The sequence below is a fragment of the Nicrophorus vespilloides genome, unplaced genomic scaffold, assembly GCF_001412225.1.
Source record: "Nicrophorus vespilloides isolate i.1.1-1 unplaced genomic scaffold, Nicve_v1.0, whole genome shotgun sequence".
Taxonomy (NCBI): Eukaryota; Metazoa; Arthropoda; class Insecta; order Coleoptera; family Silphidae; genus Nicrophorus; species Nicrophorus vespilloides.
This window is the reverse complement of record NW_017095640.1, coordinates 31,105-49,812: the sequence shown is the minus strand read 5'-3', so window position 1 is coordinate 49,812 and position 18,708 is coordinate 31,105. Positions and strand designations below refer to the sequence as shown.

General features: G+C 34.2%; 1 protein-coding gene across 1 annotated transcript in view; it reads right to left on the bottom strand.

Annotated features, from left to right (window-relative positions):
• The window catches only part of LOC108558653 (neural-cadherin), a 50,346-nt gene extending 31,876 nt beyond the window's left edge, over positions 1 to 18,470 (bottom strand). The window contains exon 1 of the mRNA XM_017915642.1: positions 18,337 to 18,470. Coding sequence (XP_017771131.1) covers positions 18,337 to 18,388 — 52 coding nt within the window. The 5' untranslated portion in view covers positions 18,389 to 18,470. The remainder of the gene's footprint in view (positions 1 to 18,336) is intronic.
• Positions 18,471 to 18,708: the final 238 nt, after the last annotated feature.

The window sequence follows — 18,708 nt, the reverse complement described above, 5'->3', positions numbered from 1 at the left end:
TTTCGGTGTATACGTTCACCCCTCCATCAATTTCTTTCTATTTTTTTTCCTCCGTTCATTACTTGAATTCGCGAATTAAGTATCCCAATTTGTGCAAAGCCATTACGCAATTATTATCGCAATGAAAGTTACAAATTTCTCTAACTTTAATACAAATCGTCTCATATTTGTTATGAAATCGTTTCAAGTAATAGGAAAATTAACCCACTGTCCTTGGTTTTCCCCATTTCAATGTTTTATACATTGTGCTTTCAATTATTATCCTTTTTATAATGTATGAAAAAAAAAATTGTTAAATTATTGTTGTAAAAAAGTTGCAAAATGTTATTGTTGGAAACATGCAAATGAATGGAGTTAATGGATAGAAGGAGAAGCGCATAAAGACGTAATGTGTGCTTACAATTAAGCTGGATATTGTAAGGAGCGAGACGCAGTTGAAAAAGTAATAAAGGGAAAGAGAGAGGAGAGTGTGAGGCGCGAGCAAATTAAATTTAGAGGCTCGCGAATAATGCGAATTCCTGGCGGTTACTCGATTCTTGTTGCGCGTTCCTCATAACGTTGCTTCGGTGCACGGAGAACCGCAGAGCACAATGGGGAGCCCTAAAATTAATGCGAAAGTACACAAAATACCGACGTTTTTCCACCACCCCTCTCTTTGTTTCGTTTTTGGTTTGGTTGCAGAAAACGCTTTGCAACGGCGATATCTCCAATGTTTCCACAACCCCAAAAGGGTCTGATGAGATATATAGTTGGAGTGAAAGAGAGAGAAAGCTTCATGTGTGCGCTGCTCCTGATGTTATGTTGGTTTAGGGACAAAAGGGCCCCCGTGTCGGACATACGGAGGAGCGCACAACTCAAACAAAAGTCGGTTAAATTATGTCCTCCTCTCTGACGCAGTGAAAGATGCTCCAGACCCCAAACATCCGTTGGGAGAAATTCTCTCTTTCTCTTTCATCTCTCCATCTCTCTCTATTTGCTCTTATATCTCTGTGTGTGTGTTATCAAACCGCGTTTCGAAAATCTGCTGGAGGCGGAAGAAGGAGAAAGGACGACGAAATGCAATTTTAATTAATAGCACGAACGCAACTTTCGCGCCAACTTCGTTACCCGCAGCCTCCCCCAAAAGTCAAGTTTCGGACCGATGTGTAATTATGATAAATAAATAAATAGGTTATCACTATACAAAATTACGACGAACTTGTTGGATTTCACCGCACGAAACGAGAGACGAAACAAGGAAAAACGCTTCAACCATATATAAATTACGAAACGTCGTTGAATGAATAAGATAAAAAAAACTAAAGCGAAAAGACGAAACAAGTCCCATTAAATAGAGTGAGCGAAAAATTATTCATGCACTCTCACGAGGCGAAGCTAATCTACTCAGACCATATCTCTTTTCGCTCGACATCTTCGGAAATATTTGGCTGATGACCAGAGCAAATATATATCATTTAATTAAAATCACCGAGAGGGAAAAAAAAGATGAAAATAAATATATAACGGGTATTAAGTCAATAGGGGGTATTGATATAATAATAATATCGATCAGGCCCATCCTTATAACCCACCAAACGGAATTTATTGCAAGTCATATGGAATCAATAAGGATACATCGGGGGGAAAATTCTATTATATCTTTACACACACGCACGCATATCATCAATTTTTTCCTTTTGTGAGGGCGCAAAATACAACACCGTCAGGAAATACAATACCGGCAAAAGAGAAAAGAATATATTCAGAATAGGTACGCAACAAAATATAGATATATATTTCGATATGAAATAGGGGGGAAGAATCGTAAAGATTGTTTAAAGAAAGTGGATTTTTGCGCTAGAGAAATGTTTTACTTTCACCCCGACGATCCAATAAAAGAGGAAACGAATCGCTGCAGAAAATTCTATTTCTGAAACTTATGTTTTCCTATTTTAAATTTCCCTCCAGTTATTTCAATATTCTTATTCGTTTTATACACGATACAACATTCCAAGTTTAAATTTAATATAGTTTTCTTTAATTAAATATTAAATATTTTAACAAAATATAAAAATTTAACAATACTTCCGGTTTTTCCGGAAAAAATTTAAACTTTAAAATATTAATACCAAATCTGAAAATGATAAAAAAATCCAATTTATTTTCCTTTCAAGTGTTAATGAATCTCTCCAATATCTCCAGTATTTCATTAATAGTGCAGGAAAACGAATTGGGAACAGATATTAAGGGAAAATGCTAAAATTCGCATCTGGCGAAAAAAAATTGGGGAAAGTAAAAGGAACGAAACGAACTGTCTCCAATAACATTGAACGAGCGAAGAAGAAGGAGAACGGAGGCAGCTGTCTGCAATAATTTAGTGTTCTTGGAGATGGAATAATATATTCCTTTCATCCGTCAATACATATATTAAATATTGAAGAGCAGAGAAGAAAATGGGAAAAAAAAGGAATCGCTTTGTTCGTCGTTAGACAATAATAATAAAAAAAGAAGATGTATTCGAATTCATAAATGTTAAAAAATATTGATAATATTAAGCTGGGGATATGTATGGTATTTCCGAACGAAACTTGCGGAAGGAAAGTTGGCCAAACCCGTGGGAGTTCTTAAAACCGGTTTTATAGCTTTCGTGATTTATAGAAACATTGCAACTGGAAATATTACATACTTTTATCCAGCAAACGATACTTGACTTCTTTTTTTTTTTGTTTTGTTTCGTTGTTGGTTGTCCAATATGTGTGGAGAATTTACGAGCGATAGCGAAAATGCACATTATAATTATCTTTGTATCTAATTAAAGTAAATTTCTCTCAACGCTTTTGTATGCGCATCGAGAGTATATCTTTATGGTATCTTCCACAGACATTCGGAGTGCTGAATCGTTGCATTAGTAACGAAACATATTCCTGCTCCAACTTTATCACCTGATACACGTTAAGACAAATTGCAATTGTAATATAATGATGCAGAGTAGTAATGAAACCCGACAAATTTGAATAATAAACCTGTGCAAACAAACTTTCTATACATCTGAAACATTTAAGCTGAAGTAGTTTCAAATTTTAATCATATTTTATGGCTTTATAACATCATATCTAATATGTAGAAAACGATAAAGTAAAAATTTTACATACTTCCGGTTTTTCCGGAAAAAAATAAAATTTCGAATATTAATACAAAACTGAAACTGTGCATACTATAGTACATTCTAATCATTTTTCATCATCAACATTTTAAATGAAATCGATGAATTAGCACCGAAACGTATATAATAAACTCTCACAAAAATCAAATTCGAAAATGCTGTGCAGAAATTACAGGACAAATTTATTACGCTCGCAAAATCCGATTACGAGTAATGAAGCGCGGCAAATTCGAACGATAAACATTTTTCGATGTCGTTATGCTGCGTGTGCGTCGTTTAGTTGTCCAAATTTTTATTTTTTTTCAGTTTTGTTATATTGTTTGCGCAATTCGTTTGTGTATAAAATACGCTTAAACGAATAAATCACAAAATTTTAGAGAGGGATTTGTTCAAAAAATAATTGCTCGCTTCAATCACGCAATCTATCGCTCTGCAAAAAAAAAAACGCAAAAAAAATGCGTACGGGAAACATCGAGTGCCGTATTGTATCAATTAGCTAAATGGCATATGTACATCGAAATCGTCGCATAACAATCATAATTAGCTGAATAAATAACGCGACGCGTTTTCGAAACAACCAAAAAAATTAAAACAACTAGAAATTACAAATCAAAAAACGAACATCAGCGTTAAAAAATACACGACCTTTGACACATGCCAATTTCAATGGCGCATCTCGTAATTGCCGTCCGATTCCGGATCACCGATTTATTTCCGGACAAATTTTTTTTTGTCGTGCAAAACGCGAATGCATTTTGCCACGCATCGATCGTAGATGATAGTTCGTTAATAGGAAAAAAAGTTGTAGATAATCTGCATCCAAACAAATTGGGACGTGGATGAGAATTGAGGATTCGGTAGAAGTAGGAATATGCCATTTCCGGGCACGCGTCTCCTGAAAAAACAGAATTAATTCTAATAGCTATTAGGGTTTTCGGACCCTTTAAAATGGGTCGGCGAAAGAACACAAAGGATGTATTTATTTGCCCTAGAAAATGGTTACTGTCGACTCGTTGATAAGTATTTTTTCCCAGTAAATGTCGGAGATAAAACTTGCTCTTCTCTCCACTTCTTTTCCTCTGAAGTGACACGCTTTGTTGCAAAGCAGAAATAGAGACAGAGATGGAAAAGGAAGGGAAAAATACAGAGTGCAGCTTGACATGAAGCACGAAGAAAGTCTATAAATTTTTGCAACAAATTCCTCGTCGAGTCGCTCGCTCCTCCACTTTACGACAAACAAACCGGAAAACGTCAAATGCATTACGTTTATTTAATTAAGGGAGCACAAAGGACGGACAAGTTTATGAACACAAAATCGTATCTTTTATACATCGTTGCCCACAAGTTGAATGTAAAATTGGATTCATCCACATTCATTATTAACTAGACTACAATTTTATTTCGATAGTTAACACACGAAAACTACATTATTGAATCCACTCAACTGACTTTATTTTATTGTGAAATTTATAGAAATTAAATTCATATGCAATAACTTTCATCCATTTAATAACACAAAATTAAACAAATTAATGAACAATTCTATTTCAACAAATATACAACAAATAATTTAAATTTAATTAATAAAATGAAAACCCATTGCATCCACCCATAAATTATACCTTTGTCCAATCAATTTCATATTTAAACAAATTAATGATTTTAATAGACTTCGCCACTACAGCGGCCTTGCAAAGTTTGTAAAGGACATGGCGGATATATCAGCCGCTCGTCCGGAAAGTGTTTATTATTTATTTACATCAGTAAATTGCAAAACTTTGATCCAATTGAGCGGGAAGCATCATCATTAATTATAATATTCACGAAACTAAATAATTAAAAAAGTAATTTGAACCAATGTTTCCATTTACTTGATCGTGTTTCGCCGTTTTCGCAGTGAGCGAAATGCAATTTAAACTTGGGGATGAACCATCCGTCACGGACGCGCTTTTCGATTGAGGGCTTTCAATTTTTAATGGCCAAGATCAGCCCCTGAATAAATCAGATTTTATTAAAAAGTTCAGAAGGACACGTGAATCAGTTTCAGGATAGGGTGGAGGAAATGGAGGAGGAAAAGGAAGAGGAGAAGGCAGGAAAGAAGGAAGGATAGGTCGACGCATTTCGCAATTAGTGTTTATTACGGTGTTAAAGGCTTTGAATATTAATAGTTTCGAGCACAACCAACCAATTCTGCAAGCAACCCCACCTACATATTACGCTGCCTTCGGGGCTGTTCGTGCAGGTATTAGGAAATTAGCGGCATTCACGGATGAAATATTCCGATTATGAACACATTCCAACCCGATATATAGGACAAAGGATGGCCGCGATATTTTCACGAACTGCAACAAAATGCAAACTGAAAAAGAAAATCCTATTCACTCATAGCAGGCGACTCGATGATATAATTATCTTAAGGGGTTGTCGAGAAATTCAGGAAAAACCGAAAACACTCAAAATAAAACGAGAAAACCGTCATTTCTATGTTATGTATAAGACGTTAAGTATGTGTTTTTTTTTTCAATTTCTACAGCTCATAGCAGGCGACTCGATGACAGCACGAAGATGTATGTAGGATTGTTGGAAAGACAAAATATTCAGCTTTCATACGAGTGGTTGATGATGTAATTATCTTAAGAATTTGTCGAGAAAATCACGAAAAACTGTAAAAATTGAATAAAAAACGAGAAAAATATGTTCTTCAGCTTATAACAGGCGACTCGATGATAATACAAAGATGTATGTAGGCGCGTTGGAAAGGTGAGATCTTCAGCTTTCATACGAGTGGTCTATGATTTAATTACCTTTAGGGGTTGTCGAGAAATTCTCGAAAAACCGAAAACACTCAAAATAAAACGAGAAAACCGTCATTTCTATGTTATGTACAAGACGTTAAGTATGTGTTTTTTTTCAATTTCTACAGGTCATAGCAGGCGACTCGATGACAGCACTAAGATGTAAGTAGGCTTGTTGGAAAGACAAAATATTCAGCTTTCATACGAGTGGTCGATGATGTAATTATCTTAAGAGGTTGTCGAGAAAATCACGAAAAACTGTAAAAACTGAATAAAAACGAGAAAAATATGTCGATGACACTGCAAAGATGTATATTATTAAGAATTTTTTTAGGAAAATCAAGCTTAACAATTAAACAAAAACTTTGAGTGTTGTTGCGAATTTTCTTTAATTAAAGAAATCCTCTCCCTCTCGCGATTGATTTACATTTATATTTTCGCTCCGCTCCGTGAATTCCGTTACCGTTCTAAATAACTCTGAACTCCGGGAGAGAAATATATTTATTGAGAGAGAGAAACAAAACAAGCAAGAAAAAAAGGCGGATGTTGGAATGAGATATAGATAGATAAAGAGAGAACTTCGAGAACAAGTTTGAAATCACGAGCGCGCACAACTTTAATTGGTCCGGGGCATTTCTTGCTCTGCAATTCGATCAACATTTCGACGCAAACAATGCTGATTCCATTACTCTCCATTAGAGCCGTTAATGGATGGTGCCGCCGCATTATTTAACCTTCCATATTATGTAATACAATATAATATGATCTATATGGATGTGTATACGCTATGTGAAAGCTTTGCTATAATCTACTTAAACGCGCGCGATCCTGTGTCGTCGGCAACGGTAAACAAATGGGTGGCAAATTGGCTGGAAATGCGAGCCACCCCCGGCCACTTCATCACACCGCTGCTGCTGCTACTGCCGCATTGCATTGCATTACCTCCATCCGCCCACCGAATTCGGTATTGCGATTGAACAAACAGGACTTAATAGGCGGCTCCGCACGCGACAAGTATCAATTAAAAATGTATCCGCAATTCAATCGCTCCGAATCAATTCCCTTCAATTAACGCTCTAATATCAATTTGCTCATCAGCGAATTCATCAATGTTGTATAAATGCCAATAGCATTTCAGTTTTCCTTCCTAAAAAAACACATGAATTTAACGAATATTTTCAACAATAATATATTTATCTTATTCTGCAACATACGGGAAATCATTTCACACACTTCCGGTTTTTCCGGAAAATATTCAATTTTCGAATAAAACAATTTCAAAATTAATATGCAAATGTATCAACATTATTATAATTAAATTTCATTCTAAAATCAATATAAATTGTAAAAATTTGTATAAAGTTTTTGTTTCAAATTATCCATTATTCCATTTAAATTTGCTGCAAAGTTAATAATGATGAATATAATAGTACTATTGCTTAATTTAACACATGAATTTAACGAATATTTTCAACAACAATATATTTATCTTATTCTGCAACATACAGGAAATAATTTCACACACTTCCGGTTTTTCCGGAAAATATTCAATTTTCGAATTAAACAATTTCAAAATTAAAAATGCAAATGTATCAAAATTATTTTAAAATGAAACTAATAAAATTTCATTCTAAAATTTATTACTCTTGATTTATTAATCCATTTAAATTTGCTGCAAAGTTAATAATAACGAATATTACAGTACTATTGCTAAATTTAATGACAGACATTGTAAACTAATTAAATAAATTGTTTTCTTCTTAAATGCAATCAAATTAGGTTTAGCGTTAACAACAAGTCCGTGCACACAATCGAGTCTCAGCGTGTCACAGGGTAATAAGGCGAGAGCGGTTAAAGTCTCGAAAGAGAAGAGGGGACGAGGATGTGGAAGAGAACTAAACAGCAGGGCAAGTGGGTTAAACAAGCCTTTTGTTCATTACTCCAGAGGTAATTCGAATCTGACCTTATCTAAGCCAGACACTCCCGATATATTAGAAGGAGTCTGCAAAGTTAAGACGCTGCCTGCTTCCACCGCCACTTTTCAACCTATAATTTGATAATCCGACCCTCCTCTAAAATACACATTTTTCCCGCTCCACTCACTCATGAATTACCATCCAAATCGCTAATCCGAATCTTCGGATTTAATTAAGTTGGGCGATATCGCAGCAGCGAACGATACCGAAAAACTGTTCGAATTGAACAACAAACTTCCGTCCGTCAGAAATTCACGAAAAACCGAAAACACTCAAAATAAAACGAGAAAACCGTCATTTCTCTGTTATGTATAAGACGTTAATTATGTGTTTTTTTTTTCAATTTCTACAGCTCATAGCAGGCGACTCGATGACAGCACAAAGATGTATGTAGGCTTGTTGGAAAGACAAAATATTCAGCTTTCATACGAGTGGTCTATGATTTAATTACCTTTAGGGGTTGTCGAGAAATTCACCGAAAACACTCAAAATAAAAATCGCTAATCCGAATCTTTGGATTTAATTAAGTTGGGCGATATCGTAGCAACGAAAAACTGTTCGAATTGAACAACAAACTTCCGTCCGTCGGATGTTTATGGAGCAAAGCACTCTTGATTCATCAAAAACGTGCGTCCAACTTGAGCCATTAATATTTGTCCGGCGCATCTGGCGCTGCTCCTCTCGTGTGTCCGAACGAGGACCAAACGAGAAATGTGTGTTGTGTTTCATCAATCGCTCTCCGGTATTCAAAAACTTCGTCCATCCATCTTTCATCCTCTCTCTTTTGATACACTTTTGTCTTTCTCTCTCAATTCATTTATTTCACAAATAACCCAGAGAAGAAGAAGAAAAAAAAACACACACCCACACACAACAGGAAAACAACAACGGAAAGTAGGCGGAATGTATAAAAAGGATGGAAGAACTCTGCGGTTAGAAAAAGTGGAGAGGCGCGGTTTAAAGGAGGGTTTTTACCATTTTCTTTCAAGTTTGATGTATAGTCCGGGATTAAAGCATTTACTTCCAACACTTCCACAGCTCGAGTTAAAAATATATATATATATATATATATATATATATATAAAGCGCGCAAGATGAAATAACACAGGCGAAAAGGGGGAATTTATTTCATTTGAATCGCAAATAGACTTATTACGTTATGATTCATCTTGGCAGGGCGAAAGGATTTTTTTCTTCCTCCCTCTCTTTCGTCATATTTTTTGTTTCGTAGCAAATTTGAATAAAACTACGTGGAAATCCGACGCGATTCATTAAGACCCAACAATTAATCACTGTCTCTGTTTACAGATATAACAATAGATGGCGTCTTTTTAATATTATGAAATCTAAAAAGAAAAACAAAATTTTCTACTTCTGGAAAATATTATAGCAGAATTCTTGCAATTACAATTTATATCTTTTATACGAGACACTTAAATTAAGGAATTTACAGAACATAATCAATTATTAATGTCGTGGGAGATCGGGATTTAGTAAAGTCAACTAGATTTAGGGACTGGGATTTCCGTCATCAAGTTGATTCATCGGAGCGGATTTCGTGCTCATTGTACCTAGTAAATTAAGTTTTTTTTTCTCTCTCTCTCTACTTTTATTGGCGGAGGTCGTAAAAGAAAAGACAAAGTCAATGAATCTCGAATGGGCAATCGGTTGAAACGGGTCGAGGTCATGAATATAAATCCCTTATCGCATGTTTTTCGACCCCGCGGATGATGCTTGTTTGTGTTGTCCCTTACTCTATATCCCTATAGATCCCTTCGCGTTTTTTCCATTGTACATGAAAGCGCAAAAGTTCTATGATTAGTTGCCAGAGTAAACAGTTTTATTGAGTTAATTGCAGTTGCAAGAGTTCTTCGGGCTGTAATTAAAGAAAAGTTGCCGGATCGTCGCGTCCCTCAAAAAAAGAAAAAAATCCGATTTCCGCATCCGACTAATTAAGTGCCGTCCATATTTTCCGCCCCATTAATTTCATTACCGAAAAAATAATAATGATAAAAAGTATTTTAAGTCTTTTTTTTTTCAGGTAATCTCGATTTTTTTTTTGCATAACAATTGGATGGATTTGTTTTTGTTAGCGGAGAGAAATTAAAATTTTAATGGGTTTTCCATTGTTTCCCGTTGATAACGTCGTCGAACGCATACGCAAATTCGTTATCGGTACTGGACATCGGTTGCATAAATGGACAAAAGTCGGACGCGAACTGCGAGCGCCCTCTCGTGTTCGTCGCGACAACGAGGAAATTGCTATTTTAATTAAACTAATTGGAAATAATCCGAGTTCGATATTAGCAAATCGCAACGTCGAATTCAATCAATTCCGGACTCGCGTCCATCTAATTGTTAATCACAGACCAAATGGGACACGTCACCTGCGCATTTTCAATTACTAAATAAGCATGCAACTCATGCAAATATACCATCATTTAGGTCAATTAGTCAACATTTACATGAAAGGTAGCGGTTGCAAATTCTAGGAAAGATTGTTGAGCACTATACTGTTTTACCAACAAGAAGTTTTAGACGAAGCCGTGGAAGTGTAATCAAATTTATCAAGGAAATGCAAAGAAAAACTGCTGTTAACTTTTTGAATAACAATATTATAACTCAACGACTGAAACGTTTCTACTGGGATTCAGATAATAACCATAAAGGAAAGCTGCAACGTGTAACAAATTTCATTTGATATGTTTAAATGTATATAAATTACAATTAAAAAATATTTTAAATTTATTTATAATTAAGATTTTTCATATAATATGATAAATAATGATCTAAATTTTTCAAAAATATAATTATTATTAAAGAAATGGTTGTCTCTTTATAATAAGCTAATTTTTTAATCACTTCCGGAAAACCCGGAAATGGTTAAAAATTCCATATTTTTTAACGAAATTTAAACCGAATGTATTAGGAAATGCAGGCAATTAAAAAACGTTAATAAAATATTTCACAAAAGTTCCAACTTTTCATTTCATCAAACGCGCCAGCAACATGAATAGGGTTGCCGCAAAATTGAATTCGCATTCAATATGCGACGAGTGAATCGGCTGCAAAAGCGACGCACAACATCAGGTAACAATGACAAAACATTACAAAAGAAACGAATCGATAGTGGAAAAAAAAACCGGTATCGACGCTCTAATTTCGATAATGATTCCGCATTGTTCGAGGCAGATCAAAAGGCCTAATTACGATTAAGCCACCGACGATGTTAGTTAAACATCAGTATTGCAATAACAATTAAATCGGAAAGGGGGATGGTGAATTAATATTTAATTAGTATTTGGGGCACGGATCGAAAGCCACGCGTGCATCCATCATCAGATACGTGACAAGCTTATTTATTCACCAATTTATACTCTTTCTAATGGAATGTATAAAAAAAAACGAAAATAATTTTCTTCTCACAATTGCAAAATTCTCTCCTATTTTTACCACCTGTCTGGGAGTATAGCGCTGCGCGTAAATTGCGCAATCACTCTAGGGAAAATGGATGCATTGTAGAGAGGAAATCTGCATGGAAGGGAAAATAACGAGGAAAAAGAGTAAATTTGATGTACGCTGAAACGTATTATCCTAATTCGGAAACCGAATTGAATTCTGGAAAATGTCACTGCTTGTGCAATTTCAATTTTACTCTTTTTACTCTTTATAATAAGCTAATTTTTTAATCACTTCCGGAAAACCCGGAAATGGTTAAAAATTCCATATTTTTTAACGAAATTTAAACCGAATGTGTCAGGAAATGCAGGCAATTAAAAAATGAAGCTTTTCCACAAGTACTTTAAACTACTTGCTTAGAGAATAATTCAAACCAAAGAAAAAGCTTTTTTACGCTAAAGATACAAAAGCGCAGTAAAATTAAACATAGTTTAGCGCACACAATAAGCCCCATTTCATAGCTCCATTTCCGCAATTCGTTTTTTTTTTTGTTTGTTGTTGTTGTTGTTGCAGTTTTTCACCGGTGCTTGCATTCTGTGTGTGTGTTTTAGGTCTCGTTGCAAACGGTGGGTGAGAGAGTTCGCATAAAATTTATATGTTTTTGGGCGCGCGAAATTGCATTAAATTCTTAATTTGAAATATGAAAGCAGTTCCGAAATTAGCATCGCTGATTAAAGCTGGAGCCACCGTTGCCGCTGTTGTTGTCGGGGACCGCTGAAACCGGAAGCGGAAATACACTGTGCGAAAATGAAAATGAAAAAATAAAAATAGAAAATAAACGCGATATTTTTCCGCCGGCAATTAAATGCTGCGAATTATTATGCGACTCGGTCTAAACAAAACTTCACGCTCATAACTAGAGAGGAGATGGAAAGAGAATGAGTAAGAGAGGGATGAAAATGTGTAGTGAGAGAAGAAGGGCTTTAGCTGCTGCACCTCATGCTAATCAGTCCAGAGAAGGGTTGGAGAAGGGGTGTGAGTGGAAGAGATGAGAGCGAAAAGTTCCCGGCAGCAATTTGCACACAATCCATCCGCCCCGGATTTCCCGTCTAAAACTGCGAAGGAAGAAAAACGACGCCTGAATAAGGGTAAAAGAAAATAAAAAAAAGTACTCTCATATACTGTTTAATTCGCGAAATTAACTCCAATTAACTTTGAATCCTGAAAGAAAATTCACATCTAATCATCGCATTTTTGCGAGTGTTGATGAAAATTTTATGGAAATAAGTTTGGGATTACCCTTTGTCAATCCAATGGATTTTTGCAGAGTAATTGAAACCCAAATCTGAGGAAAATCTATTTTCCTTAATTATTTCATCAATTATACTAAAATAATCGACGTTGTGGTACAGCTGAGCTCTGAACAATGTACGTAATCAAATTCCAATTAAGCCCCGACAAGAACATCCCACAAAAAGTGAGCAGCGAGAAGACACGAAGAAAATAAGGAAATTCCATTTTCCATACGTTTTTCTTTTCTCCTCACTTTCCTCGGAGATGAACGAACATTGGAGACAGGACGCACGCAAACGCGTGCCAAAAACTTTCCACCAATTTTTCCCTTCTACCGACGACCCAGAGAGAAAAAAAGGGCGAGTGTTTACGCAATGGAATGGAAAAAAAAGCCCCCGACAATTTCGACACGGCGAAAATTACTAAGGAAAGGAAAAATCCGAGCAACAAGACGCGTGTTGAAGCATATATAAAAAAAAATACACGTTCGTGTACGACGCGAAAAGGTGTATATATTGCGTATAAAATATGTAAGCTACTGATAGGATGATGTACGTGAATTATGAAGCTTCGCACACGCGAATTATTTTTCCATAAATCCTTGTTTATCCTTTTTGGCACGAAGCGGGGAGAAAAAAGAGGTTAAGAAGGATAGAAAATAGAAAAAAAAACGTTCAAAAAATTATTATCTCCAGTTTGATCCGTAAAAACACCTTTAATATTCATGAAAACGCTGGGGCGATCTTTCATTTGAGAAGAAATGATAAATGGTTCTTCATCTTCTACTCTTCATGCAGTTCGACGTGATTCCTCTTGCTCGAGTACGATGTTCGTTTCAGACATAAATAACTGCATTTCATCTCTTTTCGTCTTGACTCGAGCCTGCTCGTCTCTACATGAATGCTTATGAAGATCATTGATACTACTACACTCCACCATGAATAACTTCAAACGTACAGCAAATTTATATTGCTCACCCTCCTGTTATTACTTGAATGACTTCACGAATGAGTTTTGAAACGTTCCCAAATATTTATGACTTAAAAAGCTTACAAATGCAAAATTTAAATCGTCAATATTATTCATAAACACTTTGTATTATTCACAGAATCAAAAACAGAATCAAGATTTGAGAAAGAAATAAAAATGAACGTTTACAATTTTTCAATTGTATTGGAATAAGTAACTTATTAGAAGGTTTAAAAGGCACTAAAAACGTAAATTTCCAACGTAAATCTAATTACTTTTTAATAAGCCTAATTGTTTTTCCGAGAACTTTTCTTCGAACTCAATTAACAAAGTTACACATACAAGCCTGAGTGGCAAACCGCGCTGAAAAACATCGAAACTTAACTCAATTGCAAATCCTCTCGATTCTCTCTCTCTTCTTTCCTTTTCATCCTAAGACAAAAAAAAAAGAGAAAGAGCGCATTCCTTCTTTCTCAGAACAATCCAACAAATTAAAGATTTTGGGTTTTTGCGCTAAGGAGACACTTCCGGTTAGACCGGAAATTAAACGCGTAAAATCCAAATATTCATTTACGCCCAATGCACAGAGAAAGAGACGAGAATAAACAGGGATGATGTTTTTACATTGTTCAGTTTTCGCGGCGCAAATTGAGTGACTTCCTTTTAATTTTCCACGTAACCAAATCCGATTCGTTTCATAAATTACTCGAAGGATGGATGGATGAGAAGTAATTGAGGAAAGTGAGGATGAAAAATGGAAAAAGAAACTGAGTTCAGTTTTCCGAAGATCGAATTTACTTACGTAATCGATGGGCTGTTACGTTTATGGAACTTGGTAGAATGTGTAAAAGATATGTCGCACTTCAAGTCTCATAAAATAAAATTAATTTAATTCATAATCTAAACGTATTTTGTAAGACAAAACTACAAAATTTAATATTAACTTTATCATTCACACAAACGAAATTTCTCAAAAACTTTAATAAATTATTATAAAATTCCAGTGGATCATGGGCACAAAAGTATAATATTCATGTTTTCAATTGAAATATGAATAATTCAAGTATAAATATTACAAAAATATGAATATTTCAATCCGATTCATAAATAAAGTTACGCAATTATTACTGCTTTGTTATTACCGATTTTTTTTTATATATATACAGAATATTGATTCATTTTACGATAAAATACCTAATTTAATAATCTGCAAAAATTGTAAAACTAGTTTTAACTAAAAATCCAAACAGTTTTCGAACACTGTTCGGACAATAATCGAGGGTTTTGCCGTTAAGCCGGATCACAAACTGGGGGCCGAAATTGTCGAAGTGAGCGTTAGAGATTAATTGAATGAAACATGAACATATCGCCAACTGTTCGCAAGATAAATGGACGTCAAACATGCACGCATGCACCTCTGTCGAAAAGGGGGGCGCAATTAATTCAGCTCACAACAAATAATAACTCACCGAAAATATTTTCGGTTTAATTAATTAATTAATTAATTTCGCGCAGCGAAATAATACGCATTAATAACGCATTCGGATTTACAGTCAACATAGCAAGAGTAATAGCAACAACAAAAAACAACAACAACAACAACAAAATTATTCGGTGGATCGTTATGAAAGCGCGACGATGATGATGCTAGTGGTAGAAGAGAAATAGAGAGCGAGAGAAGTCAGAGAGATGAGAACAATGCCTTAAAACTAAATGTCGAGGAGACACGGCTCGACACACTTCAGCGACATCAATTGATAAAACACGCTTCGAAACTGAAATTTAATTGTGTCTTCTCCATACAACAACGATAGAGCAAGAGAGACACACACACAGTGAGAAATCGGTGAGAGGTTTCAAGAAGAATCAAGTGATACATGTTTTTAAGAGAACAAGTTCATTCGAGTAGCAAATACAAACATCACAATCTTCAAAACTAAATAGATATATTTCATGAATTTCAAATAAATTCCAACAAATATTTACTGAAAAATTTACCAAAATATTCAATAAAATTTATTTTAGATAATTATGAAAAGAGCAATCATTACGAAAATGAGAATAAAAGAGAACAGAAATTCAATAAAAACTGATAATAAATCCAATTAAGATATAATGTAGTAAATTTTCAAAGGAAATAATTGAATTGGAAATTTGCGTACAAACAAATCGCTAATTGCGAAATGCGGAAGTTTGGGCATGTTTTCAATTCCTTTCACGAATCAATCGGAGAATTATGGATTAATTAATCGTGATTGCAACATTAATTAAATTTATTAATTGTTCCAAGGGTGAAGGATTAGAGCAGAGCAACAGAGAGAGAGAGTTGTGCGGATGGAAGGCGGATAAATCCGCCCAACATCGTCTTGTTATGCAATGGGGGCGGAGGCGGACTTACAATGGGCCACGAACAACCCCACACCGTTAATGACTATTGTTCCTTCAAACTTCGTGCCTTACAATTAGCCCCAAACAATTTCCAACGTTCTATATGCATTCGTGTTCGTGTCCGAAGAGAGCAGATTGTCCGAATCCGGATGATTTAATTCGACGAAAAAGTGCCGGAAAACGTCTTGCAAAAAGGACGAAAAAAATAGTCACAGGATGCGAGAGAGGAAACTAGTGCGGAAAACAATGCCCAACAGGGTATGAATAATTAATGATAATGGCCGTGGAGTGATTCAACTCATACTTTTTTTTCTCTTATTTTCTCCTTCTGCTGCTGTTATCGTCGAAAAACCGAATTTATCGCTCGGAAAAGATGGACTCGGTCTCGAGGCGAAGAAGAACCGGTCTATTTCGGATGAAAATACAACGGGGGGGGAATTTTTTTTTACCGAACAATTACCGAACGGAAGGGTGAAATCCCAATCCCAATCCCGAAGGTAATTTCACGTTTGTCGATCATTCGGAAATCCAATTTAAATATCGCATACCTAACGCAAATATATAATAACGCATACTTGTAGACATTCCTAGTGGATGTTAAGACATATTTGGGGCATTTCCCCAAATATATAATACCCTAATAAACTCTTCGATTCGAATTATTTCAGCAATTCGCAACAGAAAAAAAAACTTTAATATTTATAACTATTAAAGTATTTATTATATATAGGGTGAAAATCCAGCAAAAATTCAAAAAAATATTTTACTGAGAAAAAAGTGTTTGAAACAAATATTGTTGTATTCTTCTAAAAGTTTTGTGTTCTCTGCGACTTTTTTTCATTTTTTCACTTCTATAAACTACTACTACGTTTTTACATAAAACAAAGTGTTGCAGAGCAAAGCAATGTTTGTTTTTTTTTATATAAAAAATGTCTCTGTTTCAGTGAGATATTAAATTTCTAGATGCAAAATTTATATATAAAAAATGCAGTATTTATAATAAAATTTAGCTTTAAATTGTGCACATTTTGTTTATCCATTTGTAAATTATTGAATGTAAATTTATACATTGTATTTTTCTATATTGATAATGAAAAAAAAAATACCAAAAAATATCGACGAATATTTCTATTTTATATCATGAAATAATACTGCTGTTCGTGCACAAAAGGAATTTATCACAATATAATAAAAAATACATGAAATTGGTAACATTTTAGCTAAAATAGTTCAAATAATAGACAATATATTCAAGGATTCTAAACTTTACAATTACTTTAAAAAAAATTCTGTGTAAAAAAAAAATAAATTTAATTTTACATAAAATATACCAAATTTTAATTAAATTTCTATTAGATTTCATATATTAATTAACAATTTATATGTTTAATTAATTCGTGTTTCAACTGTGAAATATAATTTAAGAGTTAAAAAAATTTAGTTAATTAATTGCTAATTATTAAAATAATATATATATATTTTCAATTTTTGAAATAAAATAAAATATGTTTTTTTCTAGTGTAAATTAAAATTATTAACATTAAATTTTATATAAAAAAAAACATAATTTAACGTAAATTTAAACGTAAATCTTTAAGTCAATATTCTTTTTAAATGAAAGTGAAGTAAATTAATAAAAAAATGTAAATAATTATTTAAAATCTTCAGAAACAACAAATTCTAAAATATTATTCATTCAATAGCACTTTTTTTTCCATATCAAGACAGAAAATATATTAAAAATTGAGATTTATTTTCTAAATTTTCATAAATTCACATTTAAGAATTCTTTACAAAATGTGCAAATAGTAAATATTCAATTCTACATTAAGTTACAATTAACACACTTCGCGCAAATTGTGCAACAAGAAAAATAAGCAGGAGCGTTGCGTTGCATAAACCGTTGTTGCTTCGCAATTTTCCGCAATATTTATTACTTGCCATTACCAGCATTCCCAGAACATCGCATTATTCACACTCGAACCCCCAACGACCCCCCGAAAACCGTCTTCATTTTCTTTGCATCTAGTGTAATCTCGCCTTGGAAAAATATTATATGCAATTGTATAATAAAGAAAACAAAACAAAACAACTTAAGAAAAACAAGTTCGAATTCAATTATTTGCACAAATTATTAGGTAAAAATTTCTAAAAATATAATCAAAAAAAAATAAATAATTGCATCCAGAAATATAAAATTTATATAAAATAATTTTAAAAATGTATACAGACAAAACTAATCATAATTTAAAAATGTAAAAACACCATAGATTTCGTAATATTTGTGACTAATTTTGAGACTTAAAATTTATTGAAAAAATCAATTTGTAATTTTAGAAAAGTAAATAAAATATAGGATATTTATTGTCTGTACCTAGGTAAGTGCTGTTGGTTAACACCCAAAACACCTTAAGAGGATCAACCATACCGCGGATCACTTGCGCGCGGACATCGCCAGGAGGCGGCGGAGGATCGCGAGTCGCGGTGGTTTGGACCGGATCATGGGGCAAACTGCCGCCTCACGACCAAATCGCCGCCTCCGACGGTTACCTCCACATCACACATACACACACACCCCCACAGAGAGAGAGAAGACCTGCGCGCATCCGCCCCCCAAAAACCGAAACTATCCTTCCACTTTCAACCCTCAAATAACGCAAAAAAAAACCGAATAAATAACAAAAAAGAGAAATAAATAAACAAAATACTACCTAGAAACAAATGCATAAAACAAACAAAAAAAAAC